Source organism: Leptinotarsa decemlineata, unplaced genomic scaffold (genome assembly GCF_025532065.1).
Source record: "Leptinotarsa decemlineata unplaced genomic scaffold, Ldec_3_MD MMD2_tig00026340_RagTag_RagTag, whole genome shotgun sequence".
Taxonomy (NCBI): Eukaryota; Metazoa; Arthropoda; class Insecta; order Coleoptera; family Chrysomelidae; genus Leptinotarsa; species Leptinotarsa decemlineata.
The window spans coordinates 3,912,011-3,934,480 of NW_027412694.1; the positions used below are offsets into that span (position 1 = coordinate 3,912,011).

The 22,470-nt window shown below is 37.1% G+C and overlaps 1 protein-coding gene and 1 long non-coding RNA gene across 3 annotated transcripts in view; one reads left to right on the plus strand and one right to left on the minus strand.

Annotated features, from left to right (window-relative positions):
- The first annotated feature begins 18,584 nt into the window (after positions 1-18,584).
- LOC141485956 (uncharacterized) lies at positions 18,585-20,870 on the plus strand. Its single transcript, XR_012467555.1, has 3 exons — positions 18,585-19,000; positions 19,063-19,338; positions 20,561-20,870. It is a non-coding gene; the product is annotated as an uncharacterized lncRNA (long non-coding RNA).
- A 100-nt stretch (positions 20,871-20,970) lies between these two features.
- The window catches only part of galene (potassium two pore domain channel subfamily K member galene), a 144,843-nt gene continuing 143,343 nt past the window's right edge, over positions 20,971-22,470 (minus strand). For both annotated transcript variants that reach the window (XM_074183690.1, XM_074183689.1), the window contains exon 7: positions 20,971-21,520. In XM_074183690.1, coding sequence (XP_074039791.1) covers positions 21,030-21,520 — 491 coding nt within the window. In that variant the 3' untranslated portion in view covers positions 20,971-21,029. The remainder of the gene's footprint in view (positions 21,521-22,470) is intronic.

A 22,470-nucleotide genomic window follows, 5' to 3' on the forward strand; every position in this document is an offset into this window, starting at 1 on the left:
ATTTTCTTTTTTCAATTTATATCATACACACTCAATAATATCTATTATATAAATATATATATATATATATATATATATATATATATATATATTTATATATATATATATATATATATATATATATATATATATATATATATATATATTTATATATATATATATATATATATATATATGTATATATATATATATATATATATATATATATATATATATATATATATATATATATATATATATATATATATATATATATGTTAACTCGAAGATTCTCACGGATAAAGTATGATGAGCTATTTTCTCGGGTTTCGCTCCGTGTTCTGTGTATTTTCTCCCCATAAGGATTATTTTCACAACGTTTCGGCAAAGTCTCATTTGCCATCTTCTGGTGATGTCTGGTTTTTTCAACTAGACTGATTAATTCGAACTCTGTGTCTCAATTTATAGGAATGGATGTTTCCCTTTACCTGCGTTGCTGCCACTACCTGTGTTTGCTCGATGATTGCTAATATGAACAAGAGGGATGATGCGCAAAGATTACCATCAACATGGAGATCCGTTTTATCACTTCGCACAAGCAATCAGACTGCTCAACTCCAGAGGCAAAACTCGGTACATGACAATACAGGTACAATAACAGAGATAGGAGAGGCAGCTCAGGTAATAAGACCAAAACAGGTAGTCGAGCAAACACAGGTAGTGTGTAAAAATTTTTTTAAGATTGTATGAAAGGCTACCTAGATGAGGTAACGAGAAATAAAATGTCATTTGTGGGGAATTGTTATTGTTCGTAATATTAATATTATTATGCAAATTATTGTTTTGATACAAATTGTTATTGTCTAGAATTGTGTTAACGGAAGATCTGTTGAAGAGTAGTTTATAAATGAGAGATTTTGGATAGCCATTTTGGAGAAACAATTCTGCAAGTTTTTTTATTCCCAATATTAAATTTATTTTTAATAACTCTTTCCATCAGGAAAAACAAAAAATAAATTTAATATTGAGGATGAAAAATCGAGTAGTGTGCACTACTCATAGCAGCCTTCGTTCACAAAATTTAAAAAAACTTGCAGAATTGTTTCTTCAAAATGGCTATCCAAAATCTCTCATTTATAAACTACTCTTCAACAGATCTTCCGTTAACACAATTCTAGACAATAACAATTTGTATCAAAACAATAATTTGCATAATAATATTAATATTACTAACAATAACAATTCCCCACAAATGACATTTTATTTCTCGTTTCCTCATCTAGGTAGCCTTTCATACAATCTTAAAAAAATGTTTAGTCAATTTGAACATGTGAAATTAGCTTTCAAAAATCTGAAGACTATTAAGAAACTTTTTTCCAACTTAAAAGACAAAGAAGATATAATCAATCTATCCAATGTGGTTTATTCCATCCCATGTTCCAGTTGTGAAAAGATTTACATTGGACAAACTAGTAGAAAATTAAAAGACAGAATCACTTCACACAAGAGTGACATAAGATGTAATAAACCGTTATGTTCCCTTTCTAATCACACCATAAATTTGAATCATGCTTTTTCCTTCGAGAATGTTGAAATTTTAGACTCAGAAAATAATACTCAAAAAAGAACTTTCTTAGAAATGTGTCACATAGTTAAAAATTCAAATACTATTAATCCCAGGTCAGACATTGGAAGTCTCAGCCTGATTTATACCTATCTCCTTTGCTTAAACAAAGAAAACAAATTTGATAATACTTAATAATTTCAGAACAGAAACCCCGTACCTTCACTCTCTGTGATTCATCATTTTACAGTTCTGTGAAATCTCATTGGCAGCAATGCCTGGGTCAGAACAAGAAATTCTGCCAAACTTAATGTTTCGTGTCAATCATGTCTGACTACCTGTTGAGTTCAATTTTCAAATTCATTATTTCATATTATTCGTGCAATCATCTCACATTATTGCAAAATTCTGAATGAATATTACATGTTTTTAACCAATTTTAATCTTGACATACATATATGAGGATCCTCTTTGTTACTTACCTATGTGTTAACTTCATTTTAACCTCACTTTCGTAAGTATGAACACGTTGTCCATACCCGTTTGTTTATTCAATAATTATTGTAGAGTTCCCGATGGAGAGACAATAAACGCTTCGAAAGCTTGAACAGAAAAAAGAGTTTTACAATCTTTCTGCCTCTGACTGCTATACCCGATTCATTTCCTTCGTTATTCCTTAACTTAGCCAGTCGAGCTAACCTTTCCTTCTATATATATATATATATATATATATATATATATATATATATATATATATATATATATATATATATATATATAAATCAGTTCGCAGCAAAAAATTATTTTACGAACAACTACAGAGATACATCGTCATAAATACGAAACTAATCTATCTAGTAGGTCGCTATTAGCGATAGGAACAATTAAATTGGTATGACACTGTCAGTTTGTGAATTTTCGAAATTGAATTAATACTAATTGTGTGTTGCTGTTCTGTTCTCAATTTGTTACTTTAATAATTTGCTTGTTATTAAAATGGCATAAACAAATGAGGAAATGGCTGATTTGCATTACGTTTACGGTCTGTCGCAGGAAAATGGGTTAGAAACTTCTAGAAGAGATGCTGAAATGTATTCTCAACGGCAGCATCCTTCACATCACCATCAAGAACAGTTTTCTCCTAATTTCCTTAATTGGGCCTCATTTTCTACCTTTTCGATTGAATGGTGAGGCATACGTTCAATTTTCAAGAGAAGTGCATCCAGTACTGCTGAGGGGAGTTCCTTTGGACGGCAGAAGGAATATTTTTTATGCATATGCAAATCAGTGGATAGGTCGAGGAGAACCACAGAGCTGGCCCGCTCGATCCCTGGATCTTAATTCTCTCGATTTCTCTATTTGGGGCCATTTACAGCATTTGGTTTACCGTACTCCTGTTCGCGATGTAGAGAACTTAAGAAACCGCATCATCGATGCCTGCAGGGTAATCAGAGATATTCCAGGAATATTTGAGCGAACACGTGGCTCAATGCGCCGACGTCTAGACGCATGCGTAATGTTTGAAGGTAGACATATTGAACAATTACTCTGATTTCTACATGTTGTGTGTCTTTTTAATAATAAATTTATTTTGTTTATTACCCTTTAATCGTATAATGCAGGTACTAACTACAAAATAACAATAAATCCAGTTGCTGCGAACTAGATTATTTTGGGCAAAAAACCCAAGAGAAATTTTTTGTTTAGAATGAAACAGGCTATCGGAAATAAATGTTTAAATAGGGAACAAATAATAAGACAAAAAGTTACTTCGGAAATAAATTTTAGAGGTTGCGTTTTCCACCACTTACAACCATGGGGCAAACCAAATAAATTTCTGGCTAAGTGTCTTTTTGGCAGTACAAAACGTCAGGTTGATTTCAATATTGTAATTTTTTTAGTGCTTGTGAAAAAAATTGTTTCACAAATTTTATGTACCCACTTCAAGGGGCTGTATCTTAACAAGGGATGCTCCAATAAAATTTCTTTATATGAAAAATTCGTATCTTTTTTTCGATGAGGAATCACCTTCTTAAATATTTTACACTTACTCAGTTACACCCTGTATATGACTAGTTGTTGCCCATTGCTTCGCCCGCGTAGAATTTGGTTTGTCACATTAAGTTTCGTGGCAGACCATTTTAAACAAATGGTTACAATATTTTTCTATCAACCCAAAACTTCAGGTTTCCAATTTCAAAACTGACGAAATTCAATACAATCTTTGAACCCCTATTTTTCTTCCTTGGGGGTAAATACCTGATTCCCTTTCTTGATGCTTATTTACGCTAAACAAAGAACCTGCATATCCCAAGATTCTAGGTTCAGTAGCTTCGGCTGTACGTTAATATAAGAGAAGATAACAGCTAGTAATTAAAATTTTCACTTTATAGTAACTGAAATAATATGCCAACTGCTCCAAGTAATGAAAAGCTTTGATAATCTAACTATGTTACTTGCAAATAAATTAGCAATAGTTGACACAACCGTCAACGACGTCTGCCCTCACGCGTCTGACCGCGTTCTGGTCGCGTTCTCGGCGATGGCGCTTCATTGCTTGGACCACCCCTTCTCCCCCCGCACATCTTCCCTTGTCATCCCACAGTAGACACGACGCGTAATGGCATACTTCTTTGCGTCAAGTTGATCTTATCGTGATAACTTTTGAACGATTCGTACAAATTGCTTAGTGAAAAAGTTACAGTTAATCTATATTGAATACTGTAATGAATCTGAAGCTTTGTTGTGTGGCGAGCCTACTCGAAGAAAGAATAGGAACCATTGAGACAGAGATAGATAAAATCAGGAAGAAAATGAACACAGAAGTAGAAGAAATCAAAGGCGGAGTTCAGGCAGAAATCAGCGAGATAAAAAAAACAATTAGCAGGTTGCAAAACAAAATTGTTAATTCTGCCCACCCCACAGAAACGGTTACTGAAAACTCAATTCCGGAACTGAAAGATGTCAAACTCAGTTCTGAACCAGAAAAGCTCTCCATGAAGCCGCCCCAGTTCGACGGAAAAACTCCTTGGGCAAATTACCGCCGACAATTCGAAGCTGCGGCCAGATTGAATGGATGGAATGCAGGAGAAAAGGCGGTAGCATTAACATTGGCGTTGCGTGGAGAAGCAACAAATATCCTGCAAACCCTCACGGCCCAGGAACAGGAAGACTATGACCAACTTGTAAAGCATCTTGAACTGCGGTATGGACAGGCCCACCTAGAACACGTTTACCATTCACAGCTCAAGAACCGCTGCCAGAAATCAGGAGAATCCCTACAGGAGTTTGAAGTGTTGCCTGAGAGGAAACAAATAAGATGCTGGAACTGTCGTGAAATTGGACATGTGCGTAACAAATGTCCAGCCTTTAAAGAATCGACACCCAAATCAGGAAAATTAGAGGGGGTCGATGAGAGGGGGCAATCGTCGGCCTGTACCCAGCAAGCTCCCGTAAAAAACGCACATGTTGCCGTTCTCCAACGACAAGACAAAGGTGTTTTCGTAGACGGCCTCATCAACAACGAGCCTTGCACCATGCTGCTAGATACAGGTGCGACGAGAACCATTCTCGGGCCAACCTTTGCCAAAACACCGGCAAAAGTTGTACCGTCAAGCTGGAAGCTACGCACCGCAACAGGGGAGCCAGCCACTGTAATTGGAGAACTACCAATTGAATTGGTGTTGGGCAGCACTAAATTGAAACATCGTGCATTGGTGGCGGACCTCGAGGACGACGCAATCATTGGAATGAACATAATGAATTCCAGAGGGTTCGAGCTGAATTTCCATGACTGCGTCCTACGTGTCGGCGGAGAAGAGTTAGTGCTTCATGGAAGAAACGAAGAGACGATCAGGGTCCTGTTGGCTGAAGACGTGTGCGTACAGGAAAGGGCTGAAACCATCCTGGAGGCTCGCTTGTACGGAAGTGCAAGCAGCGGCAAGGTGGTAATGCTCGAGCCCAAGCTACACGATGAGAAAATTGGACGAGGAATCGCACTGGGGAAGACCCTGTTGCGTGTTGATAAAGTTATGCCAGTCGTGAATGTCAACTACTTTCCCGTAACCTTGAAGAAAGGAACCATGCTGGGGCACTGTTCGTCCATTTCCTCTGTGATACGGAGTGTACGCAGTTTGGTTAGCCAAACCAACCACTTGTCTGAAGAGTAGGAGAAGTTGATTGACATTTCCTCCAAAAACATACCACCAACTCACCGATGCAAATTGAGAGAGTTAGTCAAGAAGTACCAGGAAATCTTTGATATTGGAGAAGGAAAAGGCGGCAGAATCAATGTGGTTCAGCATAGAATCGACACTGGGAATGCCCGACTAATCCGGCAATCATCTAGAAGACTCCCTCTTGCCAAGAAAGAAGAGGCAGACAAGATAGTCAGCGATATGGGAAAAGAAAGAGTCATCGAACCTTCTGACAGCCACTGGTCTTCCCCAGTCGTATTAGTGGAAAAAAAGGACGGCTCGATAAGGTTCTGCGTGAACTATCGCCAACTAAATAACGTGACGAAGAAAGACAGCTACCCTCTTCCAAGAATCGATGACACTCTAGACACGCTAGCCGGCTCCACAATTTTCTCGACCTTGGATTTGAAGAGTGGATATTGGCAAGTTGAATTGGCCCCAGAAGATCGAGAAAAGACAGCTTTCACCATCGGCTCAGGATTGTGGCAGTTCACGGTTATGCCATTCAGGCTTTGTAATGCTCCAGCGACCTTCGAGAGATTGATGGAGACGGTTCTCAAAGGGCTCTCATGGAAGACGTGTCTAGTGCATCTCGACGATATAATCGTGGTCGGAAAATCGTTCGACGATCATTTGAAAAATCTGGAGGAGGTGTTCATGCGTCTGAGGAGTTCTGGATTAAAACTGAGTCCCAAGAAATGCCACCTGTTCCAGAAAGAAGTCCGTTACCTTGGCCACGTTGTCTCTGGGAAAGGAGTGGCGGTAGACGAACAAAAGATCAAAGCAGTTAAGGACTGGCCCATTCCAAAAGACATACATCAGCTTTGGAGCTTCCTTGGTTTATGCACCTACTACCGCCGATATGTGCTGGGGTTTGCCAACATCGCCAAACCATTGACTCGCCTCACAGAAGGGCAGATCCAGTTCCAGTGGTCTGAGGAATGCCAAGACTCATTCAAGAAGCTGAAAAGAGCTTTGATCAAAGCTCCCGTTTTGAGCTATTCCTTACCTGACGGAAAGTTCATTTTGGATACGGACGCCAGCAACGTGGGACTTGGAGCAGTCCTTTCTCAAATCCAGGATGGACAGGAGAAAGTTATTGGCTACTTCAGCAAAACGCTCAGTAAACCAGAGCGTAATTACTGTGTCACCAGGCGAGAGCTGTTGGCCGTAGTCAAAGGTGTAGAGCATTTCTACAAATACGTGTATGGAAGACGATTTCTGCTGAGAACGGACCATGCAACTCTCAAATGGCTTCTGCAGTTCAAAAATCCCGAGGGCCAAGTAGCGCGCTAGATTGAGAGATTACAAGAATTTGACTTCGAAATAGAACATCGAGCTGGGACTAGCCATAAAAACGCAGATGCCCTATCACGGAGACCTTGCCCCGATGACTGCTCACATTGTCGACGAGCAGAAGAAAAGGAAGCAGCTATTTGTAGAACTACAGCTATAGACGATAACTGGGAAGATGATAAGATCAAGGAAGACCAAGAGAAAGACCCAGATCTTGGTTAAGTCATCGGATGGAAGAAAAGTAATCGAAGACCATCGTGGCAGGAGGTAGCAGGTTATTCGCCAGTAGTCAAGTCCTACTGGGCACAATGGAATTCCCTTACTTTGGAAAACGGGGTTCTGAAGCGGGTGTTGGAGTCTGAAGACGGTGCAGAAGAAAGGCACCAGACAGTGATACCCAGGAGCAGACGACGGGAGGTGCTCAAAGAAATCCATGATGGAGTCACTGGAGGACATCTGGGAGTAACGAAGACCCTTCAGAAAGTAAAACAACGGTTTTACTGGGTTAATTGTCAAGCTGACGTCAAGGACTGGTGCAGAAAGTGTGCTGTATGCGCTGCCAGTAACGGACCTAAGATACGACCGAAAGCTCCAATGCGCCAGTATAACGTGGGTAGTCCTTTCGAGAGAATCGCGATCGATATCGCCGGCCCGTTCCCAGAGTCCCACAATGGGAACAAATACATCCTGGTAGCCATGGACTACTTCAGCAAGTGGGCAAAAGCCTATGCCCTGCCCAACCAGGAAGCCTTCACCGTCGCTGACGTCCTGGTAAAGGAATGGATATGTCGATTCGGTGTCCCATTGGAGCTGCATTCGGACCAGGACAGAAATTTTGAGTCCAACCTGTTCCAAGAAATATGTAAACTGTTGGACATTCGAAAGACGGCAGTGCACGAGTCAACCGGCCAAACCCCTGCCAGTATTATAATGAGACGAGAGCTGCGGCTTCCTTGCGACCTAAAATTTGGGATGCCTCCAGAAAAAGACACTGCGGGGGAAGACTATGTCAGCAAGCTTCGGCAGAGAATGGACGACATTCATGAACGAGTCCGTCTGAACATCCGGAGTGCCAGCGATAGGATGAAGAAGGCCTATGACATCAAGGCGAATGCTGGAGGATTCGAAATCGGCGACCTAATTTGGCTCTACAATCCTAAGCGCCGCCGTGGTTTATCACCGAAGTTGCGGAACTCGTGGGAATGTCCGTACAAAATCATGAAAAAGATTAATGACCTCGTCTACCGAATCCATAAGCCACCTCGAGGAAAGCCTAGGGTCGTCCATTTTAATAGACTGGCTCCTTATGCTGGAAATCACGACCAAGTTCGCGCCCTCAGACCACCAGAGGATGAAATGACGTTCCAGCAATTAATGTCCTTATACTCGAACGGACAGAAGGTCGTACATGGGGTAACTCGAGAAGAGCCACGAGACCTTTTCAAGATTCCAGTTGATTACGCCCTAGCGCACTGCGTGGCAAAGGATCTCCAAATGTCCAACGGCATCGCTGTGGTATTCAACAAGAAATTCGGTCAGCTTCAAACATTACGAGAACAGAATCCAGAAGTCGGAGGAGTGCTACAGTTGGAAAAGGGTCAGAGAAACATCTTCTACTTGATGACCAAAAAGCATTCTATCCTATGAAGAAGTCTGGAGGAGTCTTACTAGACTGAAGAAGACAATGCTCGACCAGAATCTCGTGGAGTTGGCGATCCCGAAATTAGCCTCTGGGCTCGACAGGCTGGACTGGAGAATTGTGAGAAGCATGTTGGAAACGAACTTCAGATCCAGCGGCATCCAGATTCTGGTGTGTGGTAACCATCTTCCACGACCGAGCATAAAGACTGTGGAGTGTTACTTCCATCGAACTTCACAGTGCAAATATGGAGAGTTCTGCAGGTATCGACACACGCCAAGGATGACATTTCGGGGCGAAACGTCTTTAAGGAGGGGGCAATGTAATGAATCTGAAGCCGGCCCTGACCGGTGTCCCAGTCAGCCAACGCATGACGCATACCGCGAAAACTCAGGATGGGTCCCGAAATCCGCAGAGGGATCCGGAACGTTCGTTGACGATATAAAAACGTCGCTCTTCGTCAAGAAGAGGAGTCTGTACCAAGAAAGCGAATCGAGCGGTTAACAAACGGTGAAGATAAATCAAGCGTTAGTTACTGGGTGGTGTAAATAAATTAGTTATGATAGTGAAGTATTGTTAAAATTAATTTGTTTAAGACAGTTAATTCTTCAATTCGTTACAATACTTAAAATGACAATTGTATCTATTTTTATAAGAATTTAACAGATTTTCTAAAATATGCATTGTGAAAAAAGGATCCAATTCAATTGTATTTACAGCTCAGAACTATTTAAGATAAACAATCTTACGGTACATTATCTGCATGTATCTTCAACAGTATAGGTAGCGCACGCCAAGATAGTTCTCAGGGAACAAGAATTTTTCCTACTTACTCAATACTTATCGTTCTCAGGGAACAAGAATTTTTCCTACTTACTCAATACTTATCGTTATATTGTGACCAAAATCAGACAAAACCTTTGTAAATTTTAGCCTATTTGATATTCTGATGTATGAGCTGTATTCAAGTAAAGTTTCATCTAATCGGTTCAGTCGCTTAGGCGTGAAAGAGCTACAAACGTGCAATACGTCCATCCTCATTGGAAACGCGCGAACAGTGTCTTCCTAAAAATCGTGAAATATGGCAGAAAAGGAAAACGTGCTTTCTTCATAGAAGCACCGATGGAGTATTTCACTAGCTATAAATAAAAATAACATTTCCAAAGTGTGTTATGTAGATTTTATACGAATATAAGTATCGGAAAGTATAGGAAAACCCTGAAATGTACGAATATTCGTTGCTGTTTTTCAGCTGGAACGCTGTCTCAAGAGACTAACCAAGAGACTAACCAGTTTTCAAAATGCGTAACAATACCGGTCGCGGGTAGCCCGAAAACTAGTTCGATTGTGTTGAAGCATTTTAGGCACTCAAACACGCCAAATCTCAGAAGAATAGACGTCATCAACTCATCGCGGGATCATCAGCAGAAGACGAAGAGAATTATTAGACACCATCTTCAGGGAGACGCCATTCCCAGAAGGGTATGTAAACCCCAGGTGAATCTTCGAGCCCTGCTGAGGCTTCGTGCAGGACCGTCGACCCCAAAGCGGCCACAGACCCAAGACGATGCTCGAAAAAAAGTGCAGAGATAATGCATATCAGCAGGCAACAGATAACGACCAGTTTTCCGCCTTCAGTTCCGGAGTGTCAAAATCACTGAGACTCGCGTCTGGAAAGCCAGCCGACTGCCGCAGCAGGCATACCATGGGAAGGAGCGGTGCTGCCGCACCCATTGTTCCGGAGCTACCAATGTTCCAAAGAAGCACACACAGCTAGATAAGCTGTTAACTATTAGAGCTACTAACCGCACCACTCTCATCTCAATGCGCCAACAGAAGGCGATAAGAGCAGGCAGTGGTCATTGAAGGTTCCTGGTGTGCAGACGCGTGCACTCTCTGCCTCGAGAGATAGCGGTCTACTAGAGCCACCTGACGTCACAACCTCACTACTGTATAGCTGAAAGCAGTAGTTCCAGTCTCCCCACTTTTTAGTAATAAATCATAGCACACATGATTGAATCGTAGAAGGTAGTTTTTGGATGCGCCGTGAATTGCCTCGATAATCGACAAATTCTCCATGCCTAGAATTGTTCATGTACCTAATTTCCCGCTTTTGGCCTATCAGACACATGACGTTTCGCTTAGATTGGATATAATACAGAAAAATGCTTTTACATATATTTGTGGTTATTCATGAAAAAATATTCTGATAAACCCAGTTGTGTTTAGAATTCGGAAAAGAAAACTATGTTCTCAATATTGAAAATATGATATACTTGAGAATATTTGACAAATAATTATTTCAACAAAGTTTCAAGGCAACTTGATTACTGAATTGACAATAATGATAACACTTCCAAAATACAAATCATGAAATTATAAAACAACAATAAAAATCAATTGGCTCTTCGGGACGACTTCATTGATTCCAGAGGTGCATTTGCTTTTTCAGCTGCAGCAGCACATCATCTGAAGATCTTGATCTGTCAATGTCCTCTCTTTCGTAAAACAAAATGTAGAGTGTCTCCAGAGCCTCCAATAAATTCAATACATCTCCAGAACATTCCACCTCTGACGGAAGTACCAAACTCTTACGAAGGTTCGAAATAGATGAACACTTCAATCTAGCAGACCACTATTATAATCTTCATGCAGTCATTGTTCACTGTGGTTCTGGCGTTGAATCTGATCATTATTACGCCTTGGTCAAAGACGAAACGGACTGGTTTAAGTTTGACGATAGTCGTGTCACTAAGTGTTATGGCGATGTATTGAATTTATTGGAGCCTCTTGTGTGTAAAACAAGGGCTGTTGATAATAGAGGAGCCCAAGCGGGGATTTCGGGATTTACTAAAGCGCGGCAGATTAATATACAGGGGGATACCTTGTACTCGGTTAAGTACATCCACCAAATATGAGCCCCATATATGAGGCCGCCTGTGAGGAATAAAGGATCAGATTAGTGAAAAAAAATTGATCATCAGAAATTCTCGAGCGCGTCAAATTAAGGTAGGGTGAGTTAATTATCTGCTAAAAAGTGTATATTTCAGTAATCTGACAATTTGAGAGTGACGTAAAGAAAGGGGAGAGCGACAAAGTTGTAAAAAAATAACGTCATTTCGACATTCTCGAACGTAGCTGATTTTTTTTTATTTCGAAGAAAATAATTCAAGGATATCGAAAAATATATAATCTGACGATTTTCGCAAGCCGAAATAACAAAAATTCGTCGATAAATTTTAATGCATGCAGCTGTGTGATACCTATATTTCCCTCTCCGAGTTTCTATTCCTCTATTCTCTATTCACGTTTTCTCTATCTATTACTCTCTCACTCCGTCCCCACTCTGAATTCTATTGCCATGACGCCATCAGAGCTGATCACAGAGACTCGTTCGTGATGAAGATGATGATGATGATGAAAAATCAATCAATCAATTGATGAATGTAGCCGTTACTACGTGGTAGGAAATCATAATGAAGAAAAGAGAAATTAAACTTTCTATGTTTTTTACCACTTTTATTTATCACTAACGTTACTGCAGTTTCGTCCTATAAAGACGTTTTCAAACTTATACAATATATAAGCTTAAAAATATCCTCATAGGACTGCAGTAACGTTAGTTACAAATGAAAGTGACAAAAAGCTCATCTATCTAACGAAAATTATTATACTACTGAATAAAATGCTGCTACTCTGAATCATGAAGTGACTTTGTATTTCGAAAGAGAAATATAAAATCAAACAGGGTTCGAAAAATAATCTGCATATTCTCTTTTCAATAACACCGGCTGTGTTACAAAACGTTTGAAACGCAATTTTGATCATTGTATAGTGGTCAATGGAGAACACTTTGAATATTTACTATGACTCATTTTATATTCGTTTTTGCTAGTGTATTCAGTAGTTTCAAATTATAGGTTCGAGCCACGGAAATCACTTATTGATAGTATTTTTTTACAAACTTTATTCTTTGTACAAGATGTTACTCTCACAAAGCTACTGACAACTCCCGGCTCTCGTAAAAATGGAATACTTATGTAACCTAACTAGCGTCAACATTTTATGGAGTGCAAAAGCAAAAGGAAGGGTTTCATTTACATAACTTTCATATCGACATACATTGTATTCGATGGCTTCCATTACGATCATCCTTTATGTGTTTACGTCATTTCTCGAAGGTAAGTCTGTACTGAAACTTTGAGTCCTCTCCTGATGATGATTACGTGATTAGCGAAACGCGTGTCGAGAGACCGCATTTTTGTTCTGTTGAGGAGGAGGTGTTTTCGAAATAATGTTGAATAGATTCATATTCAATAGATTATTCAAATAATCATTTAATCATTATTAATTTTGAAATGGAATAACTTAAAATCTATGATCGATAACAAAGTAAATGCTATAAAATTTTATCTCACGCTATTCACTCAAATTAATCATCTTCATACTCGTCTTCAGAATTACTCTTGATGATTCCCAAAGTTTTAGCAACACTCTTGACATTTGATATTACTTCTTCCTGAACTAAATTGAAACTCATAGCCAGCAGGGATATTCCAAATAATAAATAGAGAGAACATAATGCTATACTAATAGTAGCGTAGTATCCGTCCTGACTAACACCTTTTGCTGGTACTAGATCTCCAAATCCAACAGTGGTGAGAGTGATGAAGCAAAAATAGGCTGCATCCAGATACTCCCAGTTTTCCCAAGACTCAAAGTGGTATGCCCCTGCTAATATATATCCCACAACCAAAAGTACACACAGCCAAATTGGAACTGGTCTCGTTCTTGCTCTACCAACGTCATAGGACATTTTCAAACTTACACAATATATAAGCTTAAAAATATCCTCATAGGACTGCAGTAACGTTAGTTACAAATGAAAGTGACAAAAACATAGAAAGTTCCATTTCTCTTTTCTTCATTGATTAATCAATTGATTATAAAAAATTATTTTTTTTGAGCATTTTTTTAAAATTATTTTTCATAAATACAAGTATTCTACTTAAAAAACATACACTTATTTATTTGCAAGCTATTTCCTGAGCTTTTCAATTAATTAAGTCCAATAAATTAAAAAATTTTAAAAAAATATTGTTTTTGTCAGATTATGCGAATCCCTCTAGATAATCGACAGATTATGAGACAGCACGTCTAAAACATAAAAATGAACCATATTCATCTCAATCTGATGCGCTTGAGTATTTCAAAATGACGAATTTTTTTTACACATCATAATAATGGCCGCGAGTTTGCGTAAGATCGAAATCTTCAGATTATTGAATGAGAGTTTTTTTTGTTGCACTCAACACCCCCTTAGAAAGTCTGACGCGCTCGATTATTTTTTTTTCACTTTCAACCCTCATGCTCATACATGCTCATGCAAACGATCAGATTAACATACCAACATTATCAATAATACGTAGGACATTGATGCTATCAATATCTGACGCGCTCGAATATGTCTATGCAACAGTATTTTTTACATATTTAAAAATCTATAGCCGCTTTCCCCACCGATGAAAAGGTATATAATATATAACATTTTTCTCCTTATTATCTAAGCTTTGCAACCTAATATGTCTCAATGACGCTCGAGTAAATCCCCATTTTGCATCGTGGGCTCCCCTGCAATGAGAAAAGAGAAAAAACCACAGTTTTGACACTTGAAGGGACATAGAACGAGTAAATGTGCTTATTTAAATTTACTAAATCGTATTCCTCAATATTTTAGTACACATAAGTTTTCATCATCCTGTGTAATCTGATATCCTTCTATTGTTTATAATTTTTTTAAAGACAAACAAAAACGTCCTTTTCTAATCAGTTTGTCTCCCTTGATATCGTTTTCTTTTTTAATGTGTCTGTAGTGTATGTGTTTTCATCCATTTCATTTCATTTTCGTTTGTACCTATGTTGTCTGACACATATATTTTGAACGTTTTTTTTGACATGGATAACATGGATAACATGTTTGGTAAGTGCAACTGTTTGTTTCTGTTTCTCTTTTACATAATATGAGATTGTATAAACTTTATAAATTTTGCAATATGTATTGGCATATATTTATTGAATTATTTTATTATAGAGCTCTGATGATGGATTCAATAAAGTCCGAAACGTTTGCATAAAATAATTAAATCGTTTATCTACAATCACTTTTGATCCCTTTCCCAACCAATAGAAAAAACCGCATTTAAAAATATTTTGGATCACCAAACCAGGCAAAGATAATTTTTTTTTTCGTGTATAATAATATTGATATTCATAGTTATAGTATCATAATTGCAATATAAGCATCAATTCATTAGTCGATTACTCTTAACCATGATATTTTCTGTTTGCAATCTTACGCCACATACAAGTTTAGCAACAACTAGGACCATTATTTGTGAGTATTTGGAAATGTAATATTTTGTACTCATATCTTTAAATCTATTCAAGAAATGTACTTGTATCCAATACAAATTATATATTTTCATCAAGGCCTTATGAATAAATAAATGAATAATTAAATTAAATTGTTTTGTTTTCATTTATAGCACATTTTCTGGATGTCATCAACTGAACAAAAAATGTGCTAACACTCAATTCCAATGATAGTCAGATTATCAGAAAAAATTATCAGTTTTTTTTTTCAATAAGGAGTCATTGAATCACGATCAAAGGTTTACTAAAAACCATATATCGAATATTCTTGTATCAAATACTATAAAAATTAAATAATTTCTCCTAGTGTCATAAACAATCTTAATTCGATACATATAATAAGTGATTGATAGCTTTGAAAATACTCCTAATATTCGAAACGACAAACGTGGAATGCATGCAGTAAAGAGTTTAGGGAGAGCTCTCTTGAGAAAACTGACAACAGTTCATATATATTTGTTTGAAGGTGATTGACAATGTTTCATGATGAATTTCACTAGTTCGGACTTCCATTGTCTACTATATAAAATGATTTGAAATCCCTGAAACAACTAAAAAAGAATAATTAAAAATGAATAGCCGAAAATAACAATTATATTAAGCAAAATAAACCTGAAATGAAATAATAGTGAAATAAACTACAAGTAAAAATAGAACAATTGAATGAACGAAATAAAAATTAAAGAAAAAAAACCTGATACTCACTTTGTCGTGAGTATCAAGGTGAGAATCTTGCAACTTGACTATCCGACTACCTCAATAACAGACCATATACTTTGTGCCTGCCCCGCTGGGAATCGAATCAGGTCTTTAGAGTTCGGCAGAGCCGTACTCTCACCATCTGACCTGAAAGACCACTCACCATACAAACTAATCGGCTTCGTTAAGAAGCTGGGTTTATTTGGCCGAGTGTGAATAGGTGTGAGCCACAATAAACCCTTGCGTGTTGCGATGGAGGGTCGAATAGACCCACTCACTTCGGACCTAACCTAACCTTACCTACTTCTTTGCATGATCTACACATCTATGTATACAGTTACTTTTTAAATTGATTATTTCCTTCCTTTCTTTGAAAGATTCCCAAATTTTTTTGTATCAAAATGGAGTAGTAGAAAGCTAAAAACTTTCTTTCCCAAAAATTAGTCAGTCACTCCTAAAAATATAATCCTTTCAAATTAAACTTTCACAACTTTTTGATTCATTATATCTCAAAAACGGTGGCTCGTAAGAAAAAAGTGTTGACACATTTTTTGTAGATAATTTCATGATCTAAAATTTTCATTCGGAGTATTTTTATGATAAAACTCACCGTTTTGCTGAAAATCGCGTAAAACTCAGTTTTTTGACTTTTGACATTGAATAACATTTTTTCCACACAGGGGAAAGATGGGAAACTTTCAAATTTCATTTTTAATCATATTGTAAACAATCTTACCGATTTTCAGCTTGGTAGGAATTTAGGTAGCTTTACTCTTATTTTTGGTCTTATTTAACCGGACTAATATCATTTGTAGTGCAATATAATAGTTACAGGATATTCCTAAGTCTTTTACCACAGTAAACTATATACAGTAATCCCACTTCGGGTGATTTTTGGTTTGAATTTTCTACACGCAGACCCAGGAGTTGCAGTCTCAGGTCTGCGCAAACGACGAGTTCAAGACAGGCACGCAACCAAATCGTTTAAACACTGCTCAACATAACAAATATTCATATAAACTGCTCAAAAAAATACAGTCGATGAAAACCATGTTGGGCACCTAAGAAAATTGTACAAATGATAATTTTGCATTTGTGTAATATTCAAGTAACCCAGATCATTTCGACAACGATGAACTATGTTTCAAGTAGATTTTAAAAATTCATGGGATCGGATGTGACAAAATATATTTTAATTTCAACAAGAGAAAAGACAAGATGAAGAACGAGTTTTGTTATTCATGAACCATGGTACTGTGCAAGAGCTCTCTAGGAGGAATACCGAGTCCCTGTGTGTATACAACCGTGATAGCATGGTCTGCATTGATAAGGAACACTTCAAAACGGTCCGCAGTTGGGTCCTTGTTCGAATCAGGCGAAGTCCCACTATTTGCAAAGTTGTTTCTCCAAAGTGAGAAGCTTTGCACTTATGTCTGAGGAGACTTGGATTCCGAAACGTTAACAGTCGTAAGGTATTTTTGATAGTCAAATTTACATTATATAAGAAGTTGCTGACTAATAGGACATGTTTCATTTAGAATAACTGTTTTTAATCTACGCAGCAAATTTTCGGGGTTGATTAGACGTCTAGACTTGTATAGATTCAAATATCAACATTTGTCAATATATGTCGAGTTATTAGCTAAAGAAGTAGTTGTTTTCTGTCGGAAAACATATATAATGGTATAGTCAAAATGCATTTGGACTTGTCAGTGATTTTATTATCAATTTTTACTTGGATAAAAGCTGGAAGCAGCAAAACAACCTAGTATCTTACAGTGTAAATAATTCATAACTTCAGACTCCGAAAACTCTCACATACATTTATAGTTAGTACATACATACAAAAAAATTATTTTTGTATGATTGAACACTACATACTTAATTACTTTTTTACTTCTTCAAGTCCTGAATAGTAACTACATAATTCAGAAAGAATAGGCTCTACAGATTCCTTAATCTTGAGTGATGAATTCGATTAGGAATATTTTTAATAATTGGTCCTTAATATAATCGAATCGGCAAACTCGTCCGCCATCTTGAATTCTCCAATCAATAAATGAATATGCTATATTTGGCCCCAAAAATCACTACAAAGAAATTTCGCATGGATTCGTACCATGGTTCATGAATAACAAAACACGTTCTTTATCTTGTCTTTTTTCTTGTTGAAATGAAAATATATTTTGTCACATTCGAATATGAACATCTGCCGATTCCATGAATTTTTAAAATCTACTTGAAACTTAGTTCATCATTGCCCAAATGATCTGGGTCACTTCAATATTACACAAATGCAAAATTATCATTTGTACAATTTTCTCAGGTGCCCAACATGGTTTTCATAGACTGTTTTTTTTTGAGCAGTTCATATCAATAGTTGTTATGTTGAGCAGTGTATACACGCTTTGGTTGAGATTGCAGTAGGGAGAAATGTCATTAGTGTCAAATACGTCATCATTATAAAAAATGAAACTCCGACACCGACATCAAAGAGACCGACGCTGAGTGAAACTACTGTATACAGAAATACTGTGCTTTTACACTCATCTAAATCTTCTAGGGTATCATTGTGCAACGTTCCTCAAAGAACAGGGGCATACTTGCTAAAAAAACAGCAGAAACAGAGAAGGAAAAAAATTAAACTTCTTGTAACAGTAATATTAACTATTCTTCTAGAACAGATCCATTCTCACCGATTTCAGACAATGACAGTTCAAACTTTGTAACGGCTAATTTAGCGTTACAACAAAATGAGCATAACTGTCCAGGAACACACTGTACTAGCCATTGAACTAAATGCATTCGTGGTTGCCTAATGACAGTTAAAGACTTAAGTTCGGTAGACAAAACATTCTACGCACTCCACAAAAAGTGTTAAATGCCAGGGGATTAAAAGAAACGGGTTCTCAAAATTTGGACGATATAATTATTTGAATAAAGTATCGAACGGTTCAAGAAGAATGTGAAGTGATTGTTTTATCCAAGTTTCGGGATTTTCCTTTGTGGAATCTTATGTTACACTGGTTTTCATGTTTTCTTCTGTAGATATGTTTATTTGTGATATTTGGTGGAAAACTAGTACCTTGAGAGGGATTCACATTCGCTGCTTGTTCGTAAAAAATCGCAGCACTTTCCAACAAAATTGAGAAGCTGCTGAATTTCATATATGATCGAAGACCCTCATCATAAGAGGTAGTTTTAATCTAATTAGTAATTATGTAAAATGTTTCAGTTTCTTTTTTTGTGCATTCTAGGGTCTTACTCTAGGGTCGTACTCTAAGTCTTACTCTTACTATTAGGCTGATTTATTTCAAGAGGGCCAGCCTCAAGTCAGTTGATTACATGACAAAATTTTGATGTACCTTGACGAATTTGAACGAAATACCTTTTGTGCAGTTGGATTAGATAGTTTAGTAATGTAGTTTACCCGCCGATTATCAAGTTACATCTGAACCTGAATCTGAATCCTGAATTTTGACAGATGAGATACATGATAATCATTTGTGACTATACAGATATCATATGTATAGGTATGTGATACTTTCCTTCAATACCGATATCTATTATATAATCTTCCATATTCAATTATTCGAAATATATATATATATATATATATATATATATATATATATATATATATATATATATATATATATATATATATATATTTCAAACTTGAGGAGTGCCATATTGAGTGCCAGAAGATGACAGTACTACCAACTGTCGAAAGCGCTCGCAGATAATTAATAGAAGATATAAAGCTTCAAATACTTTTTGTAGAATTCAATATTGAAATACTCAAAATAAAGGAAAATCAGTTGCATCAATCAAAAAAAAAATACATATATATATATATATATATATATATATATATATATATATATATATATTCGTTTCTTTTCGTCGTTTCTTTCGTCAATTCATTTATAAATTTAAATTTTAAAGAATATAACTGTACCTACTCATCAATAATACTGATATACCTATTTGTTTTTGTTATCCAAACGTTTACTTTCTTTGAATAAAGTGGTTCCAGGTGAAGCTTGCTGTCTGTCTTTCCAGAAAAATCATCCTAGTCTTTGCAAAAGAAATGAACATAATTGTATATCCAAGTTGTAAAGTGTAGTACAGAACGAAATTCAAAAGAACTAGAGGATCCCGAGTTTGAATCTGTGAAAATAAACTAGTGGCGCTCCTTGCATTCTATATTTTATTATTATTCTTTTTTCACATATATTTTAAACCTAGCCTACTCTCCGACTGTGCGCCGTGCATTTTGTTTTGCAGCGCGTTAACGCATTTCGTTCTAGGAAAACTGTTGAGAATTGAGACGTTGCAAATTTATTAAATTTTTCAATCATAAATGAATATTATATGTATTATCTCATCTATCTCACGAAAATTATTATACTACTGAATAAAATGTTTACGGTATATAATGAGCAGGGCTACAAATGAACAGAAAAATAAAGACTCTGCTACTCTGATAATCATGAAGTGACTTTGTATTTCGAAAGAGAAATATAAAATCAAACAGGGTTCGAAAAATAATCTGCATATTCTCTTTTCAATAACACCGACTGTGTTACAAAACGTTTGGAACGCAATTTTGATCATTGTATAGTGGTCAATGGAGAACACTTTGAATATTTACTATGACTCATTTTATATTTGTTTTTGCTAGTGTATTCAGTAGTTTCAAATTATAGGTTCGAGCCATGGGAATCACTTTTTGACAGTATTTTTTTACAGACTTTATTCTGTGTACAAGATGTTACTCTCACAAAGCTACTGACAACTCCCTGCTCTCGTAAAAATGGAATACTTATGTAGCCTAACTAGCGTCAACATTTTATGGAGTGCAAAAGCAAAAGGAAGGATTTCATTTACATAACTTTCATATCGACATAAATTGTATTCGATGACTTCCATTACGATCATTCTTTATGTGTTTACGTCATTTCTCGAAGGTAAGTCTGATCTGAAACTTTGAGTCCTCTCCTGATGATGATTACGTGATTAGCGAAACGCGTGTCGAGAGACCGCATTTTTATTCTGTTGAGGAGGAGGTGTTTTCGAAATAATGTTGATTAGATTCATATTCAATAGATTATTCGAATAATCATTTAATCATTATTAATATTGAAATGGAATAACTTAAAATTTATGATCGATAACAAAGTAAATGCTATAAAATTGTATCTCACGCTATTCACTCAAATTAATCATCTTCATACTCGTCTTCAGAATTACTCTTGATGATTCCCAAAGTTTTAGCAACACTCTTGACATTTGATATTACTTCTTCCTGAACTAAATTGAAACTCATAGCTAGCAGGGATATTCCAAATAATAAATAGAGAGAACATAATGCTATACTAATAGTAGCGTAGTATCCGTCCTGACTAACACCTTTTGCTGGTACTAGATCTCCAAATCCAATAGTGGTGAGAGTGATGAAGCAAAAATAGGCTGCATCCAGATACTCCCAGTTTTCCCAAGACTTAAAGAGGTATGCCCCTGCTAATATATATCCCACAACCAAAAGTACACACAGCCAAATTGGAACTGGTCTCGTTCTTGCTCTACCAACGTCATAGTTATCATCATAATAGTCATATTCCATGTCAGAATCTGGATCATCCAAATATTTACTTTTATGTGCATAACCAAGTGGAGTCATCATCCTGGGGCTTGGCGAATTTTGAAGAGCTACAACAAAAGAAGATGGTTATATATCGATATTTCAGAAAGAAAAGCAAATCATATGTATGCTCATATCACTATGGCGAATCATATCAGAAACTTTGGACATCCATTTTGTAAAAAAATAATTTCTTATTGGTACAATCAACAGAGAAAACAAACTAATGAATGCAAATCTACATACCAAATGAACCACATCATCAATAATAATTTTAAAATAGATCAATGTGTTTTTATATAATAATAATAATAATAATATAGTATAGTTTTCGACACTGAACGTAGTAACCACAACTCTGTCACCGAGTTGGAACCTGTTCAGCAAAAAGCTCAGATAAAAGCCGCAGAGATCACCTTACTTCTGCGGAAACACAAGGATAAGCCAAAGCATGGGGTCTTCTTCAATAACATTGGAGACATTGGCTTATCAAAGCGCCTGACCTTCGCTTTTCTCAGGTCGAGTGGGCTGAAGTCGGAAACTGAGGGGTTCATCATGGCTTGCCAGGATGGTGCCTTCCACACCTCAGTCTACCGCAGTCGCGTGATGGGTATAGAGGTTGCAGGGCCTGCCGCGAGACGCTTGAGACCCTAATGCACTTGCTATCAGCATGTCCAGCATATGCGGTCTCAGCCTATATCCATTGAAATAACGCGACCCTTAGAGTGCTATATCACCATCTACGACACTCTTACGTCTTACGGTATAGACAAGACAACGGTGTGGGGAACGAGAAGTTCCGAATTTACTGGAACTATTCGTTCCCCACCCTCAGGAACCAGAGCAAAACGATATTTGTCGTGGAGTTTTCAGCTCCTGGTGAGACGAATATCGTCAGAAAAGAGGAGGAAAAACGGATAAAATATCGAGATTTTCTCTTCGAACTCCGCAGGCTCTATCCAGATCACTCTGTCAAGATGGTTGTTCTGATCATTGGAGTCCTTGGTGGAATGATGTC